Consider the following 17,405-nt stretch of genomic DNA (forward strand, 5'->3'; position numbering starts at 1 on the left):
TATGCCAGGGTAATGTGAGGGTAGAGCTCAGGTGAGTCTAGAGCCAGACCACCTAAGCTGGAACCTGGTTCTGACACTGACCAGCAGCTGTGTGACCCCAGCGAGAGTTGCAGTCTCTTGATGGATCTCATTCACCTCATCTGAAAATGGCACTAGGAACAGTGTGCAGCACATTTTAAGTATGTCAATCGTTCCTATATATAACTATGCAGTTAATCTTAGTGGTTCACTATTTGTAACTTAGGGAGCAGTCCTGAGCTAAACCTATCCAAAATTAGGGCTGGTATAACCATGTAAAATTAGGAGGTTGCTATAGGTGAGTTATGGACTCATTTAATGGAAAGACTGCTCAAGTCCAGAGAAATTAATTTAATGCAACTAGTAATTATTTTATTGACATATTTACAAAATAGTACAAACAGATCACTCTAATTTACCACATTACACAAGGCTGAATAACAGGCAAGACAAAGTATCTGCAAAACATTTACTTCCATCTTTGGCATTAGAAATCTACATAAATCTGCAGCATTTAAAGTTTCCAATAAGAAATACTAAAATGTAGACAAAGATGTAATCGGCAACAGCACGAAAAGGATCTCTAATATATTCTGCTATGAAACTTCCAGATCATGAAATGTGACAATTAAGACCAAACACCTTCTGTAAGGGGACAGGGAGGCTAGTGGTTAAGATGCGTGAAACATGCTGCAATGCTGTACACGGGAGTGTTTCCACTAGTGTGAAGCAGTGCTCTTTGTCACGACATGGAGTGGACAGTAACAGACAAAACACTGCCAAGACACAGAGTGGCAGCTAAGACTTCTATAGGAAAGAATCTAGTCCAAGAGTATGCTTGACGATTGTAACTTTCCTGTACAGAATAGTTTATAAAATATTTTGTGAACATTTACACATATACAAAAGTTAACTGGTTTTAACAAATGATCATTTTCCTAAGACAATCACAGTTTACATAAATCTGAGGTAAAGATCTTAGATCTATCCTAGATGAGAAGTCCTTGCCCAAGAGAGTTTACAAGGAGAGTATGTTCATTAAGCATCAATGTCTGGTACCCAAGCAGGTTAAGGACAAGGCAGGGCAAACCCACCTCATGTCAGAGATGATCTCAAACTTCAGAAATCAAAGTTCCTGGTTTGACTATGTGAAGATAATGTTTTTAATTGTGTGTGTGTGTGTGTGTTTTTTTCCCCAAACATGAAATACTTTCTGAATTTTGTCAGAACACGACTTCTGCCATGCAGGAAATATTTCAGTAAGAAAGGGGCAAGTTAGTGTCTTAACTTGGCTCCCTTAATGGGGAATTCTGTGCATCCCAGAAAGAACACTTTTAGAATCCCCACATAAACAAGTGAATGTTTGGCAGAATAAATGTCCTGCAAATGGGTCTTGCTAGCAACAGACACAGGCCCATGAAGGGCCTCAGGTGGAAAGACAGAAGCTGGAAGCCCACAAAAGCCCAGTGACTCTCCTTACATCCTATAAAGATACAAACAACTCATTGTGCTTTCCTTCCAAAATCCTTAACAATGTTGTTTGTGCTACTGTAGATACTCCCAAGAAAACAAGGGAATGTGGGAATCAGCAGGTATGTCTCTGGTCGTTCTGGGAGGGTAGAAATGGCATAACAGACATCATCACTGCTATACAAATGACTTCCTGCAAATGAGAATGCTTGATGTGTTTCTGTAAACATTGCCACCTGACTTCAGTTATTGGCAACTACCCCTGTTACACTTAGTCTTCATCACTGCATCAAGTACTAAATTTCTAAAATGATCTGATTAGATCATTTACATGAAGATGCTGTCTTTTTTTGTGTGTTTTCCCCCTACCCTTTACAAAGACATCTGCAAATATAATTAGGACATTAAAAGGACAACTAAGTCTCTTCTGGAATATATCACTTGCATTGTACACCTGAGCATTTGCCTCTTATATTTTTATCACGAGTCATCTCTGAGGGTAAGAGTGTTTTCTGGGCAATGAGTCACCTGTTGGACAATCTAAGAGAGGTACTGCTTCTTTCTGGTAAGTTGCCCAATTGGTGGAACTCTTAATTTTTCTTCATGCTAGAAAGAGCAAAATAAAGCTTCTTCTTTGTACCATCAAAAAGCACTGAGCATGGCACATGAGAATAAAGTGAATAGGCAGGAAACATTTACTAATGGCTGACATTCCTGGTGTCTGACCAGATGAAATAGAGACAAACCCCAAGCGATGTGTGTGCAGGGATCTTTTGGGAGGAAAAGTTCCTGGCTTTGCCCTGGTCCTTGACAATGACAGACCAGCAGCCAGTTTCTTGCACAGCTCTGGGCAAGCTATGAATCTGTCAGTACTAGCATCTTTAGAAATTGCAGCATTAAGACTTAGGAGGGGTAAAGAAGTGTGGATGTTTAACAGCCAGAAATGCAGCTTTTTAAACACTTTGATTAACTCGTAATGTTGTGCAGGCTTCCGATTAGCTCTTCTCTGACATTGTTGGTACAGGACATAAAACTGGATGGGAATTTATTCATCCTCTTCCACATATGTGGATGGAAACCAGCCCACCTGGAAAAAATAAAACCAACACAGTAACATTACTTTACATCTGGCTCTTCAAAGAATTCCACAAGCAGAGCATTTCATTTTCATAACACCCCAATTAAGCTGGAGTTTTACGCCCATTTAAAATAAAGAAGATTGGTTTAACTGCTCTTAGGAGCCTAATAGAGTGAATGATGGAAAAAGAGTAATAAAATAAGCTTAAACAATGTTCTAATCTGCTAGGACACAAATAAATATGTAAATTAAGCATAATACAGAGCTCTACTACATAATGAATCCTATTTCTGCAGTAGAACAGGATGTAAAGACAGAGGTTCGATGTCCCATTCCTTCCAATTTAGATCAGCAGCTCTTACACATATTTTGCACTACATAGAAAGTTTGTGCTCTAACACTGAGGGTCTAAAAAGAAATGAAATGCTACTCAACTCTTCCAAACAGAATCCCTGACAACCTGCTCCGGTGCGTTTTATTTATGCCACTATCATACTCACTCTATAAATACACACGGAGTTCCTATTCCCTGCAAGGATCAGCCCCAATCTCAGTGGGGCAGGCCACTGCAGGGGCAAGGCTACAGCCCAGAATATGGCCACTCCGAGACATCACAAGTGCTGCCAGCTGTCCAGTCTCCTTCAGGGGCATGCACAAGTTCATGGCCAGGGACAACTCACCCGGCCATTGACTTCTCCTCTCCACCAGCCGTTGGCACTCATTTTTGTATAAATCTTCACCACATCTCCTTTCAACAGAGAAAGTTCTCGCATGTCTCGTGCACAGAAGTCGTACCGAGCAATGGCAATGCCCAGCACCTTTGGACTCAGCACTGCAAAGAGACAATGGAAGTCACTGATTCGTAGTGAGTAGCTGTCAGTACCCAATCAGATGAGTGCTACCAATGTTATCAAATGCAGTTGTGATTTTGTTACAGACCAGTGACAATGGCAGAGGAGCTTGAAAGCAGCACAACTGCTGTTTCAATGCAATTAGGTGTGGGCACATTCGTTTCAGACACTTCGAAGACCACTGTTGTGTTTGCAGTCTGCCTGAGGACTTCAGAGTAGGTTTGTAAAGAGACACAACTGGTTAATAGCTTAAGTATTATCTAAAGAGAAAGTATTTAAAATAGCTTTAGCCTAGATTTCCTGCCAATCACATAGCAGCCTGCAATTCTCTGAGGTAAAGCTTTGTGTTTTAAGGAATAACTGCTGTACCTAATACTCAGGCCAGCTAGCTGTCTTGGTTCTGATGAAAGCCTGCTATCAAATCCATGTCACTGCTTTTCGCCCACACCAGACTTCAGCATGTTAAAACTACGTGGGGGATGAACTTACTGTTTTACATAAAATTTCACTTATGTGGAGTGTCAGAACTAGGATTACACAGAAGGAACATGCAGATAGCATCCATACAGTGTCTTCGTGTCAAATAATTACTGCCTCTCAGAAAACCTCCACTGAGGAATCCAATTCAAAATGAGAGGTCAGGGTGTTCATCTCCTGATTCGAAGTTTCTTTGCTCACTTGTTTTCTGGAGAACAGCCAACCCTCTTTAGAAAAAAAGCTCCACTCAAGTGGCACTGCTTTGTGGGTCTCCAGTGTTCCCTTGCACATTTTGTAGTCATGTCTCTGTTGTTGCTTGGGGTTACACAGCATTTTCAACTAGATGTTCAGTGATTCTGAGAACCACTCATCTGAGGCTGGTAGGACTTTATTAATCTTAAATGGTAGAGCAACTTTAACGTAAGAAAGAGACAAATGGGAAATGCCATCCAAGAGCATTTTTAAAACAGTTTCCTGTACCTGGGCAGCTGTAGTTATGACCTGTGTTCCAGTGGAAGAGCCCACCCACATGGCCACAAGGATCTCAGGCCCATTATCCACAGCTTTCTAATGACAAAAGACTTTTTTTTTTTTTTTAAGTCTCCAGGTGTCCATCATAGGATAAATGATTGGCAATACTGTATATTTCAGAACTGTAAAGGGAGTAAAAATAAGGTCATTTTATTTCACTGTTCAGGACACAAACCACTTTAATGGTTTTCTTATTGAAAGCTGTCCCATAGCTACATACTGCTCTCAGAGTTAGTTCACATAAAAACACCCTTGTGATAGAAAAACCCAATCATCACTTAACTTGGCAATGTTGCACAAGCCTTATAACCCCTCTCTGCCACATTTCTCATCTGTAAAGTGAAAGGTTTGTACTAGATGATTTCTAAGCTTTTTCCAGTTCCAAATTCTATGCTTCTATCGGGAATTACAGGTTAACTTTTGAAAAACCTGTACGAAAACATATTTTACCTACATTCAAGGCATTCCCTTTAATATTAAAGAAACAGCCTCCAAATTCTCTGAATGAAGATAGAAATAAAGACCAAAAGCCCAGGTACAGACTAGTGAGCTAGAGAATTGACGGGTGCAAGTCATCCTTTCAAGCAATGTGTACTAATTTTTTTCTTAATATATGAAGACAGAATTTAGGCCTGGGTTTTATTTTCATTGTGTTCATAGAAATAGTGTCCTTTCTCAGATGTACTTTCCATTCAGGTCTGATGATTTTACAGACTACATCAGCCCTCATGCCTCTACAACCTCTCCCCAATAGATGGATTACAAATGTTGGACACAGCACGAGCTCACACACAAAGACCAGAGAGGTGAAATGTCACGACTGACAGTGACTTTGTGGCAGAGAGGAGTGAAGTGCATGACAGTAATGGAACTCTAGGGACTTTCTGAAGAGATGCATCTATATGAGAAGCCATACATAGAAGTCAACTAGCTGATTTGCAAATGGAAGCAGACTGAAGCAACATATAAAAGCAGTAAAGCAGTACCTGACCAGAAAGGAGTGGAAGAAGGGGGAACAAAGCTGTAGTCTGGAGGAGTTACAAAAGAAAAGCCACAGAACAAAGAGGGGGCTTCGAGAAAGAAAGAGAAGCAAAAGAGCATTTAGGTGTTGGCCAAAAAAAAAAAAAAAAAATCTCAACACAGCTATTTTGTTGTTGTAATCATGAGAACATTGTCACATCAAAGTTGCAATATCTGGCTTCATTTTCACCCACTTCTCTCTTCTCACCATTTCTACATGAAGAACAAGTCAAGCTTTTACATTTTGATTGATATTGGTTCTGCAATTGTGAACTGCCTATCCTTTGGCAGGCAGACACAATGTACCTACGCCATGTTATCATCTTTGATCTGCAGCCATCCATCCAGTCAGCCAAGGCTGGCATTCTCCTTGTGGTGCCTGCCTAATTCCTACTTTGTTACCTCAGTGGGAAAGGGACTTCTGTAAATTCTTAATGGAAAACATTTCACGGTAAAACTCATAAGATGTGATAGTACATAGGATTGTATCAGTGAAACATACAGAACCAATGGGAAATTCAAGAAAATCGCCCATACAATTTGTTTAACCACCCCCTCTGTTCCCACATGCACATGGTTGCTTATTTTCAACAGGGAAAACATAAATAGAAGTGAAAAACACACTGAAATGTACATCTGGAAAAGAATGTAAGCACATCTTCCAAATTTTAAAGAGGTACAGAAAAGTTACAGGCATTTAGATGCTCAAAATATTTTTTGTTGTTGTTGTGTTTATGGATAGGATCCAGTAACATTTTTAAAATTGTTGTAAAGTGTTAGATACATTGATAAGTGTGCTATGTGCTTCAGTATTTCATTTAGACATCACAGTAGCTCAAGAGGAAGATACTATTTCCTCTTTACATTTCAGAGAAATCTGGATTCAGTCCCAAGTAGTGGTCCATACTCTTCATCACGGCTCTGCTTCAGGAACTTCTGCAGGCAGCTGTAATACCATGGTGTCATCCAACGAAAAATGAAGATGTGGTTATAACATTTCTAATGATAGTTATTCTCCTGTTTTCATTAGATCGATTATTCAGTTGGTCTCATTTTCCCAGAAGACAATATCTGGCTGTTAGGCCTAGCTAAATTATCAAGTTCTACCCAATGAGACATAAGCAAAAGCATGATCAGCCAGCTTCTGGGGCCTCTCCTAACAAACAGCGTGCATACTCCTTCACTCTGCCATTAGCTTCTTTATCTGTCCTAATGTCTAGAGTGTGGTCATGGGAAGGGAACTGTAACCTCTGGAAGAAACAGCATTGGTTTGAAAGCATCTGGGTCACTGCTTATATCATAGAAGCGAGATGGTTAACTCGACCCCACATCCCTGAGCAACTACTACCAGGTTTTATGGAGAAAGAGAAATATATGCCCAACCTGTATCCATTGATGGTTTTGGGTTTCTGCCACTTGTGCCTGGACCTGATTTAAACTATTACCAAAAGCTTTCTACAGCTAAGGTGAAAGTGGGCTAAACAAACTGGGAAAACTTTCTATAATCTTCTAATATGATCTGCCTCTTTGAAGTAATTGCTCAACTCAAGAGCCTCACAATTTCTTCAAAGTTAATGCTCTTGAGAATAGCAGTGACTTATTAAGAGATTACCAGACTCCATCCAAACAGACTGGCCAGGGGAATTGGAGCGAGTTCATTCATTCTTGTAGTCAAACGGATTGGAGCCCTCATAAACACAAGATACACTGATGACAATTTCTCTTATGAAAGACTTCACATGTTCATTTTCACCTACCCCAAAGCATATCCCTACTGATAAAGTTCATATTTCATGTCAATTTTGCAGTGTACTTTTATCTCTAAATTCATTGGTACATGTAATTTTACAATCTGCCCGATTCATTTCTTGCCACACAGTTCGAACTGGCACATTTTCATTTTGCTAAAGAGGAGGATGCCATCTTTTACTTAATAAAGTAAATGATACAAACCTCACTTTATTATTACCAGAAAATCTGGTGCAAAGATTTCCATCCCAAGTCTATGATGAGTTAAGACAAGAAGCCCTCAATCATGTACTTCATTTCTGGCAGGTGTTAGAACTTCCTTCTTGAGCTGTTTCTTAAGTGTCCATATTTGATTCTCTTTCTGGAACTCTTACACGTAACAACATGAAGTAAATTTCTCTAAAATTGCTAATGGGAGTAAATTAAGCCATGAATTTGAAATATACCAAGAGTTAGCTCTTAAAGAAATGGGAAATCAATGGGAATACAATGAAATGAGATTTAAATAATCTCAACAATAGAGATTAATTAGATAGATAACCTGTCTAATCTTAAAGCATTTAAGATTAAAATTGTATGGGTGAAATTTCATCAAAGTTCTTGAATCTCTCTCAATTACATGATATCAGGATGCTACTGCTGACTCTTTTCTAACCCTAAGAGCATATAATCACCTCCATTCATGTCTAATAGCTACAATTTGAGTTTTTTTTTCCTTAGGATCGCATCTAAAATATGATAAGAGCAACTAAATAGGAGTTAGCTTGCAGGGTACTACTTTGGCCTATCCACTGGCTGTATTTTAAATTAATTTCTTTTACCAGTGCCTGGACAGACAATAGGTCAGTCTTGAGTTTCTCACCGAATTCCAGTCTGTGACTTCCAGTGTTTCCAGGACACTGCCACCATGAGTGCAGACATTATCATTCATTTAACTAGCCTGAAAATTACTAGCTATTTCCTGTAACCTAGCTCAAATTTCCACCTGTTTTACTTTCCATGCCTCCACTTCCTTTGTTAAACCACCCAGTACAGTCAGTCCTGTTTGGCTCTTTCTGTTCACTGTGTTAAGCAATATTACTTCTTCAGTATGAAATTTGTCCTTTACTATTCTTAATTCTGCTATTTATTCTTTGTGTTTAATCATTTCTAAGCTCAGACAACCATCTCCTACCTGGTTTTATCGCTGTTTCAAACATCACCTTCCTTTCTTAAGCACAGATCCCATAACTCTGTCGAATAAATTACAAAAATCCAAATTCTTGACCTGAATTCCAAAGCATTTCATATTCTGACCACTCCTACTTTTCTAAGCAAATCTGCCAAAGTTTCCCAAATGAATTCTCTTCACCCAGACTAGCTTCCTATTATCCCCAGATCTCCTCAGTTACATTCCCATGTCAAAATTTCCTCTCATGCTAGAATGGGCTATTTCCCTTGCCTGTGTAATTGTAAAATTGTAGAAGCCCAGTGCAGGGCCCTCCCTGACCATCCTCACATCTCTTGTTCCATTCTCTGTCCTTTTCTAGCATCTGTTAGGCTCCTGTACCTCAGCACTTGCGGGCTGTGGTATTTAATGACTATACACATCATGTTTCACCGCCGATTAGAGGTTGATTTTGGAGGGCAAGGGTCAGTTCTTATATTGCTAATGCATTTCTCATAGGATCAGGATCAGGCCCAATGCTAAGCAGGTGAAATTGTTTAAAGGATAAGTATTTTGTCAGGGTATTTAATTGTTCAACTTATTGTGCCTCATCCGCCTATTCATTTAGCTTATCTTTAAAGTAATATCTGTTCAATAAGACTTCCACCAAAGTCCAGCAAAACACAAAAGAAAAACAAGATATACGCTCAGGCTCTACTCCTGAGACTTTTGAGGGTATACTATACCAGTGTTATTCCTACAAACATTGAAATTTGTCTGAGTGGCTGAGCACCTATTAAACACTGTACGTCTCATGGCACTGAGCAAACTTCATGCTTGAGAAATCATCATAGGAGTAAAAGGCTAGCCAGTCTCCCTTACCAGTCATGGTCTAGCTCACAGCCAAACATTTTAAAGCTTGACTTTCTACTTTTCTACACATTATGACATAACTTATTCTTATCATCCTGCCTATATGTCATTTTCCACTTTTTGGGTCTTTATTTCCCATCAGCTCAAGAAAAAAAAAAACCCCTCAACATTTGTGTTGATATCTATAGAGACAAGAGTAAAGGATAACACATTTTTCTAAGAATGGATGAATTTTTTGAAAAGAATTTATTTTTATTGGAAAATCATATATAGAGAGGAAGAGAGACAGAGAGGAAGATCTTCTGTCTGCTGATTCAATGCCAGATCTGGCGTTGCAGCCAGTGACTACAATGCTAGAGCTGAGCTGATCCAAAGCAAGGAGCCAGGAGCTCTCTCCAGGCCTTCTATGCGGTGCAGGATCCAAGGCTTTGGGTCGTCCTCAACTGCTTTCCCAGGCCACAAGCAGGGAGCTGGAGGAAAGAGGGGCTGCTGGGGCATGAACTGGTGCCCACATGGGATCCAGTTGTGCGCAAAGCAAGGACTTAAGCCACTAGGCTATCATGCCAGGCCCAGAATGGATGAATTTAAATCTAAATATAAGCCATTTCAAAGTAAGGTATTTAACTATTTTGCACACTGGCTTAACTTGCAAATCACTACTAAGAATATATCTATTGATTTTCCACAAATAGATACAGCTGCATGCTTTATTCATCAAATTCTCCTTATCATACCAAGACACATATTGTAAAAGTATTGGTAGGCCTATTTCATACAATGGAATCACAAGTAATGGGAATAACGGAGGCTATCTATTACTTGGTGAAGCTATTGCTCACTGTCTAGTATTATAGATAGGCTACCTACAAATAGATCATGCTTTGGGTGAAGTTTCTTAAGAAGGAACTTTTATTCAAGTCAATATCCACCCAGAAAATATAAATCAATATTGAAATTTTTTATTTGAAGTAATCATTTGTAAGCTGCCTGAGAAAGTTAAGGGCCTAAATTCCCTCCTTCAAATAGTTTCAAGTCCATAACAGCTGTGACAAGGGACACAAGATCACACTGAGGAAGGTCTCAGGTTTTCTGGCAGGTGTATGGAACATGGTTCTCAATTAGGCTAAACAGAAGGCATTCTCAGCACATGAATGACTCATTATTTAGTAACTTGATGTTTCCATTTTGGAACTATTAATATCACAGCCAATTATTATTTAACAACTTTTTCAAGTTAAACAATATAACTTGAAGCACTAACATTTTCCAATGGAAATCGAAATTATCAGCATAGCCATAATAACTAGTGCATAAATTATCAGTAGATAACCATTTAGTTCTGACACTTGACTGAGAAGAGATGACACAGAACAGAGAATTTTTCCCATTTAAGAATCATGTTTAGAGGTGGCTAATAAAGTCAATAGGGCCTAGATAACGGACACCAATGTTTTTATATCATTGAGGTTAATTAATTATTGCTTCAAAGTATTATGCCCTGCTTTGATCAAAGGATGTTCACATGTCTGAACAAATGAAAACATTCAATTTTCAGTAACATCTGAACTTTGTACACAGAAGGAACCCAGCTTAATCAATAGTCTTCCTTAAAATACTCATTAGCAAGTCATGAAGTAGTTTTGAAATAACAATTTTCCATGATGAATATCAGAGATTATTACCCTAAACATTTGCTAATTATTCTCTGGTAGGACAGATAGTACCTGATACTCAGCTCTCAGCTGAGTACACATGATCTTATCTATTTATGAAACATAACATTTTTAGGTGAGACTATAGGGCACTGAGTCAACGGTACAATCAACACAGTGTTTGCTTAAGTTCACTGCCTAACAGTGGCCTTGAGGTCACTCCAAAGACCTGTGCTCCCCGAAGGATACTTTAATGATTCATAGAGGGATTCTTTTTGCCAAGATTGTTTAGACGGCCTAACAGCAGAAAGCAGGCTGAGAATTTAATGAATGTTGAAGTTAAATTGTAAGCCTGCCCCTGATTTTATGTTAGAGCTTACTTATGTCTTTTTAGGCTCCCAGTAAGATTCATAAATATAACTTCAAATATCTGGTCCCCCAAGCAAAGGAAATGAAAATGTCCCAGTTTATTATGCATCATATATTTGGCATACTGTAGGAGTAATTCAGATTGGTTTCATTCAATCAGGTGCTAACAAATACTAAGTGGACAAATATTCCCTCAAACAAAAACTCAAAAAAATAACAAGGAAAATTTTATGTACTCAATGCTGCAGAATAAACACAAATGTATAAAGTCATTAACAAAAAACCACAATAATTAAAAGTTCTTTGCTACTGTTACGGAAAACTAGGTAACTAACATCACCTTGAGATTTTAGCTTATTTACAGCCATTTAGTTTGTCAAGAAGCAAACTTGTTTCTCAATCTATGCAATTTTTGAATGATCAAGGTACTAATTATGTTAAGACACCACAGGGTGACAAAAAGAAAACACAAAAGCCTGATTTGCCTGATGTGTCCTTATATTAGAGAAAAAATATGGTATTTGTCCTTTTGGGATTGACTTATTTCACTGAGCATCATGGTTGCCAGTTAGGAACATCTAGTTGCAAACAGTATAATTTCATGTAAAATTTTTTGTTGGTGGTGCTGCTGTTTTAACTTCATACCTGTTGCTGATCTTATTCCATGGCTTCTCATTTGAGGGAATGTATAGTGATACAATAATAGAGACTACCATATCCAGATATGAAAATACATTACAGTATGCATCCCTACTTCCAAATCAAAGATGGACTCCCAATGAAACTGTTGGTCATATCTGACGCTGGACTGTGATACTGCCTGTACCAGCATTGTTGGGGCACACGTAATTAACAGACTGATGGAATTATAACTCATTATGAAGGACTATACTATTGTAATGATATGCATACATTGGGAAAATCAGTCAAGGGGTGAGAATTTTAGGGGTGGGGAAGGAGGAAATTCCAAACTCTACAAAATTGTACAATAAAAATCAAAATTTAAAACAAAAATTTCAAAAAAGACACCATAGGGAATATGAAAAATAGGTACAGCTTCTGACTTCAAAGTGTTGATGGTAAAAATATGTATATTATATAAAGACATGGGAATAGTTCATTTCAAATAAGAAAGCTGTGACTGGATATCTGGCTCCATCCTAGCCCTAAACAAACAAAAAACCCTCCTGAACTTCCAGTTGCTTCGGCAAAGCCTCAAAGTCAACTTTTAGTATTCTGCTAGTAGTATTACAGGTCATATTTTATATGTCACAGCATGCTGTAAGCTCATCTTCTAAATATACATCATCTCTAGGGTGGCATGTTGGCCCCAGTTCCTAGATCTCTGACCTTTCATCATGAGACCCCAACTGGACTTCCTTTGTCTACTTTGTCTTCTTCCCCATGGCTTTTTCTCAACATAGAAGCCAGAATAACCCTTTTAAAACTTAAAGTCAGATCACGTCTTCACTTTGCTTAAATTTTTCCAATGACTCAAAACTAAAAGCTGAAGTTCGTTAGGGACTTAAGTGACCTGACCTGACTTACCCCTTAGACCTTATCTTCCACTGCTTTTTCTATGTGTCCTTACATTCTGCCCATATTGCAAGATCATGCATGTCCCTTCCTTTGCATTGGCTGTTATCTCTCCCCATCATAACTCTTTAATTAAATCTTACCTTTGCAATGAAGCACACTGTGATGTCCTATATAAGAGTTATGAATACATACCACTAGGGTCATCAGGTGTAGATGAGAAATAAGGCTTATTGCAGGGGCAATATACAAGCAAAGAAGTGAAATACATGCAATTGGCTAACCTTTCATGTCCCACAGCTTTTGGCTGGCACAAAATGCTTTGCCTATATAGTGGTTAAAGTTCCAGCAGCCTGCTGCACATATGGATAAGGTACTTATGATAGCGTATAGTAATAGAAGCTCCCTGATCATTCAGGTAGAGTTGTTTTAGACAGGAGAGCTCCTGGAGTCAGCGGCTAGTGCTAACCAGTTGAACTGTTGACCTAACCTAGAAGTGATGTATAAGCTTTCTGATATGCAACTGAACAGAGAGAAAATAGGGAAATAAGCCTTTTTTTTTGCTTCCTCCAACCAGCCCATTTAAAATTCATAAGCCACCCCCAGGACTCACAATCATCATTACCTCATTATGGTATTTTTCTAGAGAAATTCTCAACTTCAAGTGCTATGCAGTTTAATTAATCTCCTATCTACCTTTCCCATTAGCATAACATTTTATAAAGGTAATACATTTGTCTGCTCTACTCACTGCTGTGTAGTCCCCAACAATGTGAATAGTGCTGTATTTGAAGTAGGCTGCCTGTTCAATGAATGAATGAAAGAATGAATGAATAAACATAAGGACCTTTGGAGAGAATTGTTGGTGAAAATGTTACAAGAAGAGGTGAGGAACAAAGCTGGATTCATTCAAGCACATGGAACAATGCTCACTGATGAGAAAGGATAATTAAAAGAAGGGAAATTAACTGGGAAATAGTGTGTCTTGACTAGAGATAATTCTGAGTCAAGAAATTAGACAATTCTGAAATGCTTCTGCCCAGTTATGACAAATTGGAGGGCATACAAAGAGTAGCCAGGATGGTGAGTCAACAACCATATATACGATGAAGGATTGAATAGCTATTTCTAAAAGTGAGTAAGAATGATATTTCAAAAAGGAGAAAAGGAGGGAAGGATGGAGGGCAAGCAGAAAAAAAGCAGTCAAAAAGAGAAATGAGCATATATACTATATACTGGCACAGAAGTCATGAAATTTTAACAAATATCTAACTATAGAATATTTGACATGAACACACAGTATATTTGTCTTGAACTAACTACAAGTTGTTATCTATTAAATAAAATTCATAAATAAATTATTCAAAATTGCACTGGATATTTTGTGTGCTGGCAGACATAAATTGAGAGTTCAAGCAAAAACTGATGATGACTATTCAAGAATGTTATAAAAAATACATGTTTTAAAAAAATACATGTTTGGAAAAGCCATCGGGCTGTATTTTACATAACACTTGAGGGATGTGTTTGTTATAGTGTTGATGCAAAGAGACACTCAATACATGTGGAATGGATGAAGCAATGAATAAAAGCATGAATTAATAACAGGAAACCCTGGCTCAATCTACCATCAAGTTCCCAATGCTTTCAGGAGAGAAGTGAATTACAGAGTGAAGAACTGCTACCATATGCAGATTTGGAGTTCAGTAGAGGTGCAGCCTAACAGTGGCATACATCAAGGCAAGAACTTGCAGTTATTGATCCTCAGAGGTGGGGGATGATTTTTTTAAGAAGAAAAAAAGGTAATTATCCTGAGATAAACTCAGTTTTCCAGGCAAGAGACTAGGAAACACCAGTTTCTGAATCAGTGCTCTCCTATGAGGGCATCACAGTCATGTAGGGAACACTGCATCTGTTAACTGCACTGGTGTCAGTGTCCAACTCACAATACAAGCTTTCAAACAAATAAGAATCATTTTTAAATGCTTTGTTTTAGCCAGAAAGCAGCACTTGCCAAGTATATGCACTTGCCAAGTATAGCAGCATTTGAGATAATAAAAAGGGAGAGCCCAGCATGAGCTAATCATGAAGATGAGCAACTGCTGTTGACCACTTGACCACCAACTGAAAATTCTGTGGACATCACAACATGCTAAGGGTAACTGCATCTGAAAATGTCAGCATGTTATCCTTCACTCTGCCCATAGTGTGTGAACTGGGAAAAGCACAGGATTTAGAAGTGAGAAACTGAAGTACCAAGGAAATAGAGAAGTACTTTATAAATACATAAACACTGTCCAGTGAGGCTGGTATAACATTTCACACTGAGTAACAGTGCTTCTCACATGGCCAACTTTACTGTGAGGACTTAACACGCACTAACTCTTTTTAAGGTTTTTAACAAGAGCTGTTAACACCAGGCAACAATGTATGATGAAGTAGACCAGGGAAACTCCAGGTAAACGGTTACATTTTTTTGGAAGGGAAATACAAATATATCCTATAAGAAGCATTTTTTGTACATCTTTAATGATGAAGGAAAAATTTTCACGGATTGAGGGTTTGCATGTGCACTGTGTTTAAGAGAGTGTCCTGTTAATTGACAGATTACTAAACATCAGCCAATATTGCCAAGTCTTATTACTTTCTATCAAATATCTAATACAGTATTTTAAAAAAAGGTCACACAAGGATTGCTTAGATACTGGCACTGGCTAGGAACTTTTCTTGGAAGATAACGCACTTGGTGTGAAAGCTATAATCTTACACGGAAAATACTTTGCTGGATTAAGGGTATGTTTTTCTTCTAACTGCCATCAGTTGGATGCCTAATTGTTCTAGCAATACCATGACCTTCCATACTTCCAAGTTGTAAGTACTTTCAAAAGCAATTTAAAGTAAGGGTGGACAATGCAACAAAAAGTTTAAAATAAACACAACTGGATTATAGTGAGTGTAATGATGTCACTCACCTAAAGCTATTCCCATCTAGAAACTGTGACTATGATCTTATTTGGGAAAAATGACAAGAAGAGATCAGCCTGTGGTAAAGTCAGTCCTAAATCCAATGACAAGTGCCTACACAAGAGAAGGGAAAAGCAAACTGAGGACTACGCAGGGACTGGGGTGATGCTGTCACAAGCCAAGGGACACCAAGTGCTTCTGACAGCCACCCAGAAACTAGGAGACAGGCATGGGACGATTGCTCCCAGTGGCTCCCGGGAAGGAGTTCACCAGGCTAACACTTTGATATAGTACTTCTAGTCTCCAGAACGTTGAGGAAGTTTTCCTATTGTCTTAAAGATACAGAATGTGGTAACTTTATAGAAGTTTTGTGAAATTAATACATTTAAGTAATCAAAATAGGAGCATTTTAAACTCAAATGACCAAAGATGACATAAATAATCAGAAATAATCATTATGCAATATAACATAATAACAGCACTGTGGTATAATGAGTTATGTAAATAAGAATGGCACAAATTCTCCAAGTTCAAGTTTGTGTCTAAAATACTGGCTAAAAACGAGGCATAAACGCCTTGTCAGACGCTTACAGAATGGGACATATGGTGGAGGGAGAAGCAGCCGCAGGAAGGGGCAGTCAGTTTCAGGCATCTACATGTTCTTGTGAGGTCACACAGTTTTCAGTTAGCAAGGGAAATCTTTGGAGAATTATTGCAACATTTCTTATCACATCAAAAGGAACATGTTAATCTTCATTTTGCCATCAAATCCACTCATCTTTTCATGCTTTTTTCTCTATCACCTGTACTTCACACCCTGTTATCTGCTATGTCGTGCCCTGGAGCTTAGGCTCCAACTGCACTTCGCCATTTCTGAGTACGTTTTTCATTCAAGGTACAACACAAAGTGCAATTTGAGAATGGCAAACAAGGAAGCCTGGCCTCAGCAGGTTTGGTGGCTCAGCGGCTGCGGTCCTTGCCTTGCATGCGCTGGGATCCCATGTGGGTGCCGGGTCTAGTCCCAGCAGCTCTGCTTCCCATCTGGCTCCCTGCTTCTGGCCTGGGAGAGCAGTTGGGGACAGCCAAGGGTTTTGGACCCTGCACCCAATGTGTGGGAGGCCTGGGGGAGGCTCCCGGCTCCTGGTTTTGGATTGGTGCAGCTCCGGCCATTGTGGCTGCTTAGGGAGTGGATCACCGGACAGAGAATCTTCCTGTCTCCCCTCCTCTCTGTACATCTGACTTTCCTATAAACGTAAATAAATTAAAAATAAATTTAAAAAGAAGCCTGGCCTCTAGAGGGCTCTGGGAAACAATACATCAGGAGGAATAATTAAATCTAAACACAAATAATTTTAATTCTCAAATTGCTATATTCTATGTGGCCTCTTAAAATATTGCTTGGGCTGGGACCCAGTGATAAATCCTCATCTTGCCAGCGCTGGTATCCCATAAGGCCACCAGTTCGTGTCCCAGCTGTTCTACCTCCCATCAAGCTCCCTCATTGTGGCCTGGTAAAGTAGAGGATGGCCCCAAAGCCTTGGGACCCTGCCCCCATGTGGGAGACCTGAAAGAAGCTCCTGGATCCTGGCTTCAGATCAGCTCAGCTCTAGCCAATGCAGCCACTTGGGGAGTAAACCACTGGATGGAAAATCTTTTTATATCATCTTGTC

The 17,405-nt window shown here is 39.0% G+C and overlaps 1 protein-coding gene across 2 annotated transcripts in view; it reads right to left on the minus strand.

Moving 5' to 3' along the window:
• Window positions 1–354: 354 nt before the first annotated feature.
• The window catches only part of VAV3 (vav guanine nucleotide exchange factor 3), a 371,921-nt gene continuing 354,870 nt past the window's right edge, over window positions 355–17,405 (minus strand). Inside the window, exons 26-28 of one of the 2 annotated variants that reach the window (XM_058659743.1) lie at window positions 5,412–5,495; window positions 3,247–3,398; window positions 355–2,575 (exon numbers count right to left, since the gene is read on the minus strand). In XM_058659743.1, coding sequence (XP_058515726.1) covers window positions 2,534–2,575; window positions 3,247–3,398; window positions 5,412–5,495 — 278 coding nt within the window. In that variant the 3' untranslated portion in view covers window positions 355–2,533. The remainder of the gene's footprint in view (window positions 2,576–3,246; window positions 3,399–5,411; window positions 5,496–17,405) is intronic. The other variant, XM_004581990.2, reaches the window with a different exon arrangement.

This window comes from Ochotona princeps, chromosome 2, assembly GCF_030435755.1.
Source record: "Ochotona princeps isolate mOchPri1 chromosome 2, mOchPri1.hap1, whole genome shotgun sequence".
NCBI lineage: Eukaryota > Metazoa > Chordata > Mammalia > Lagomorpha > Ochotonidae > Ochotona > Ochotona princeps.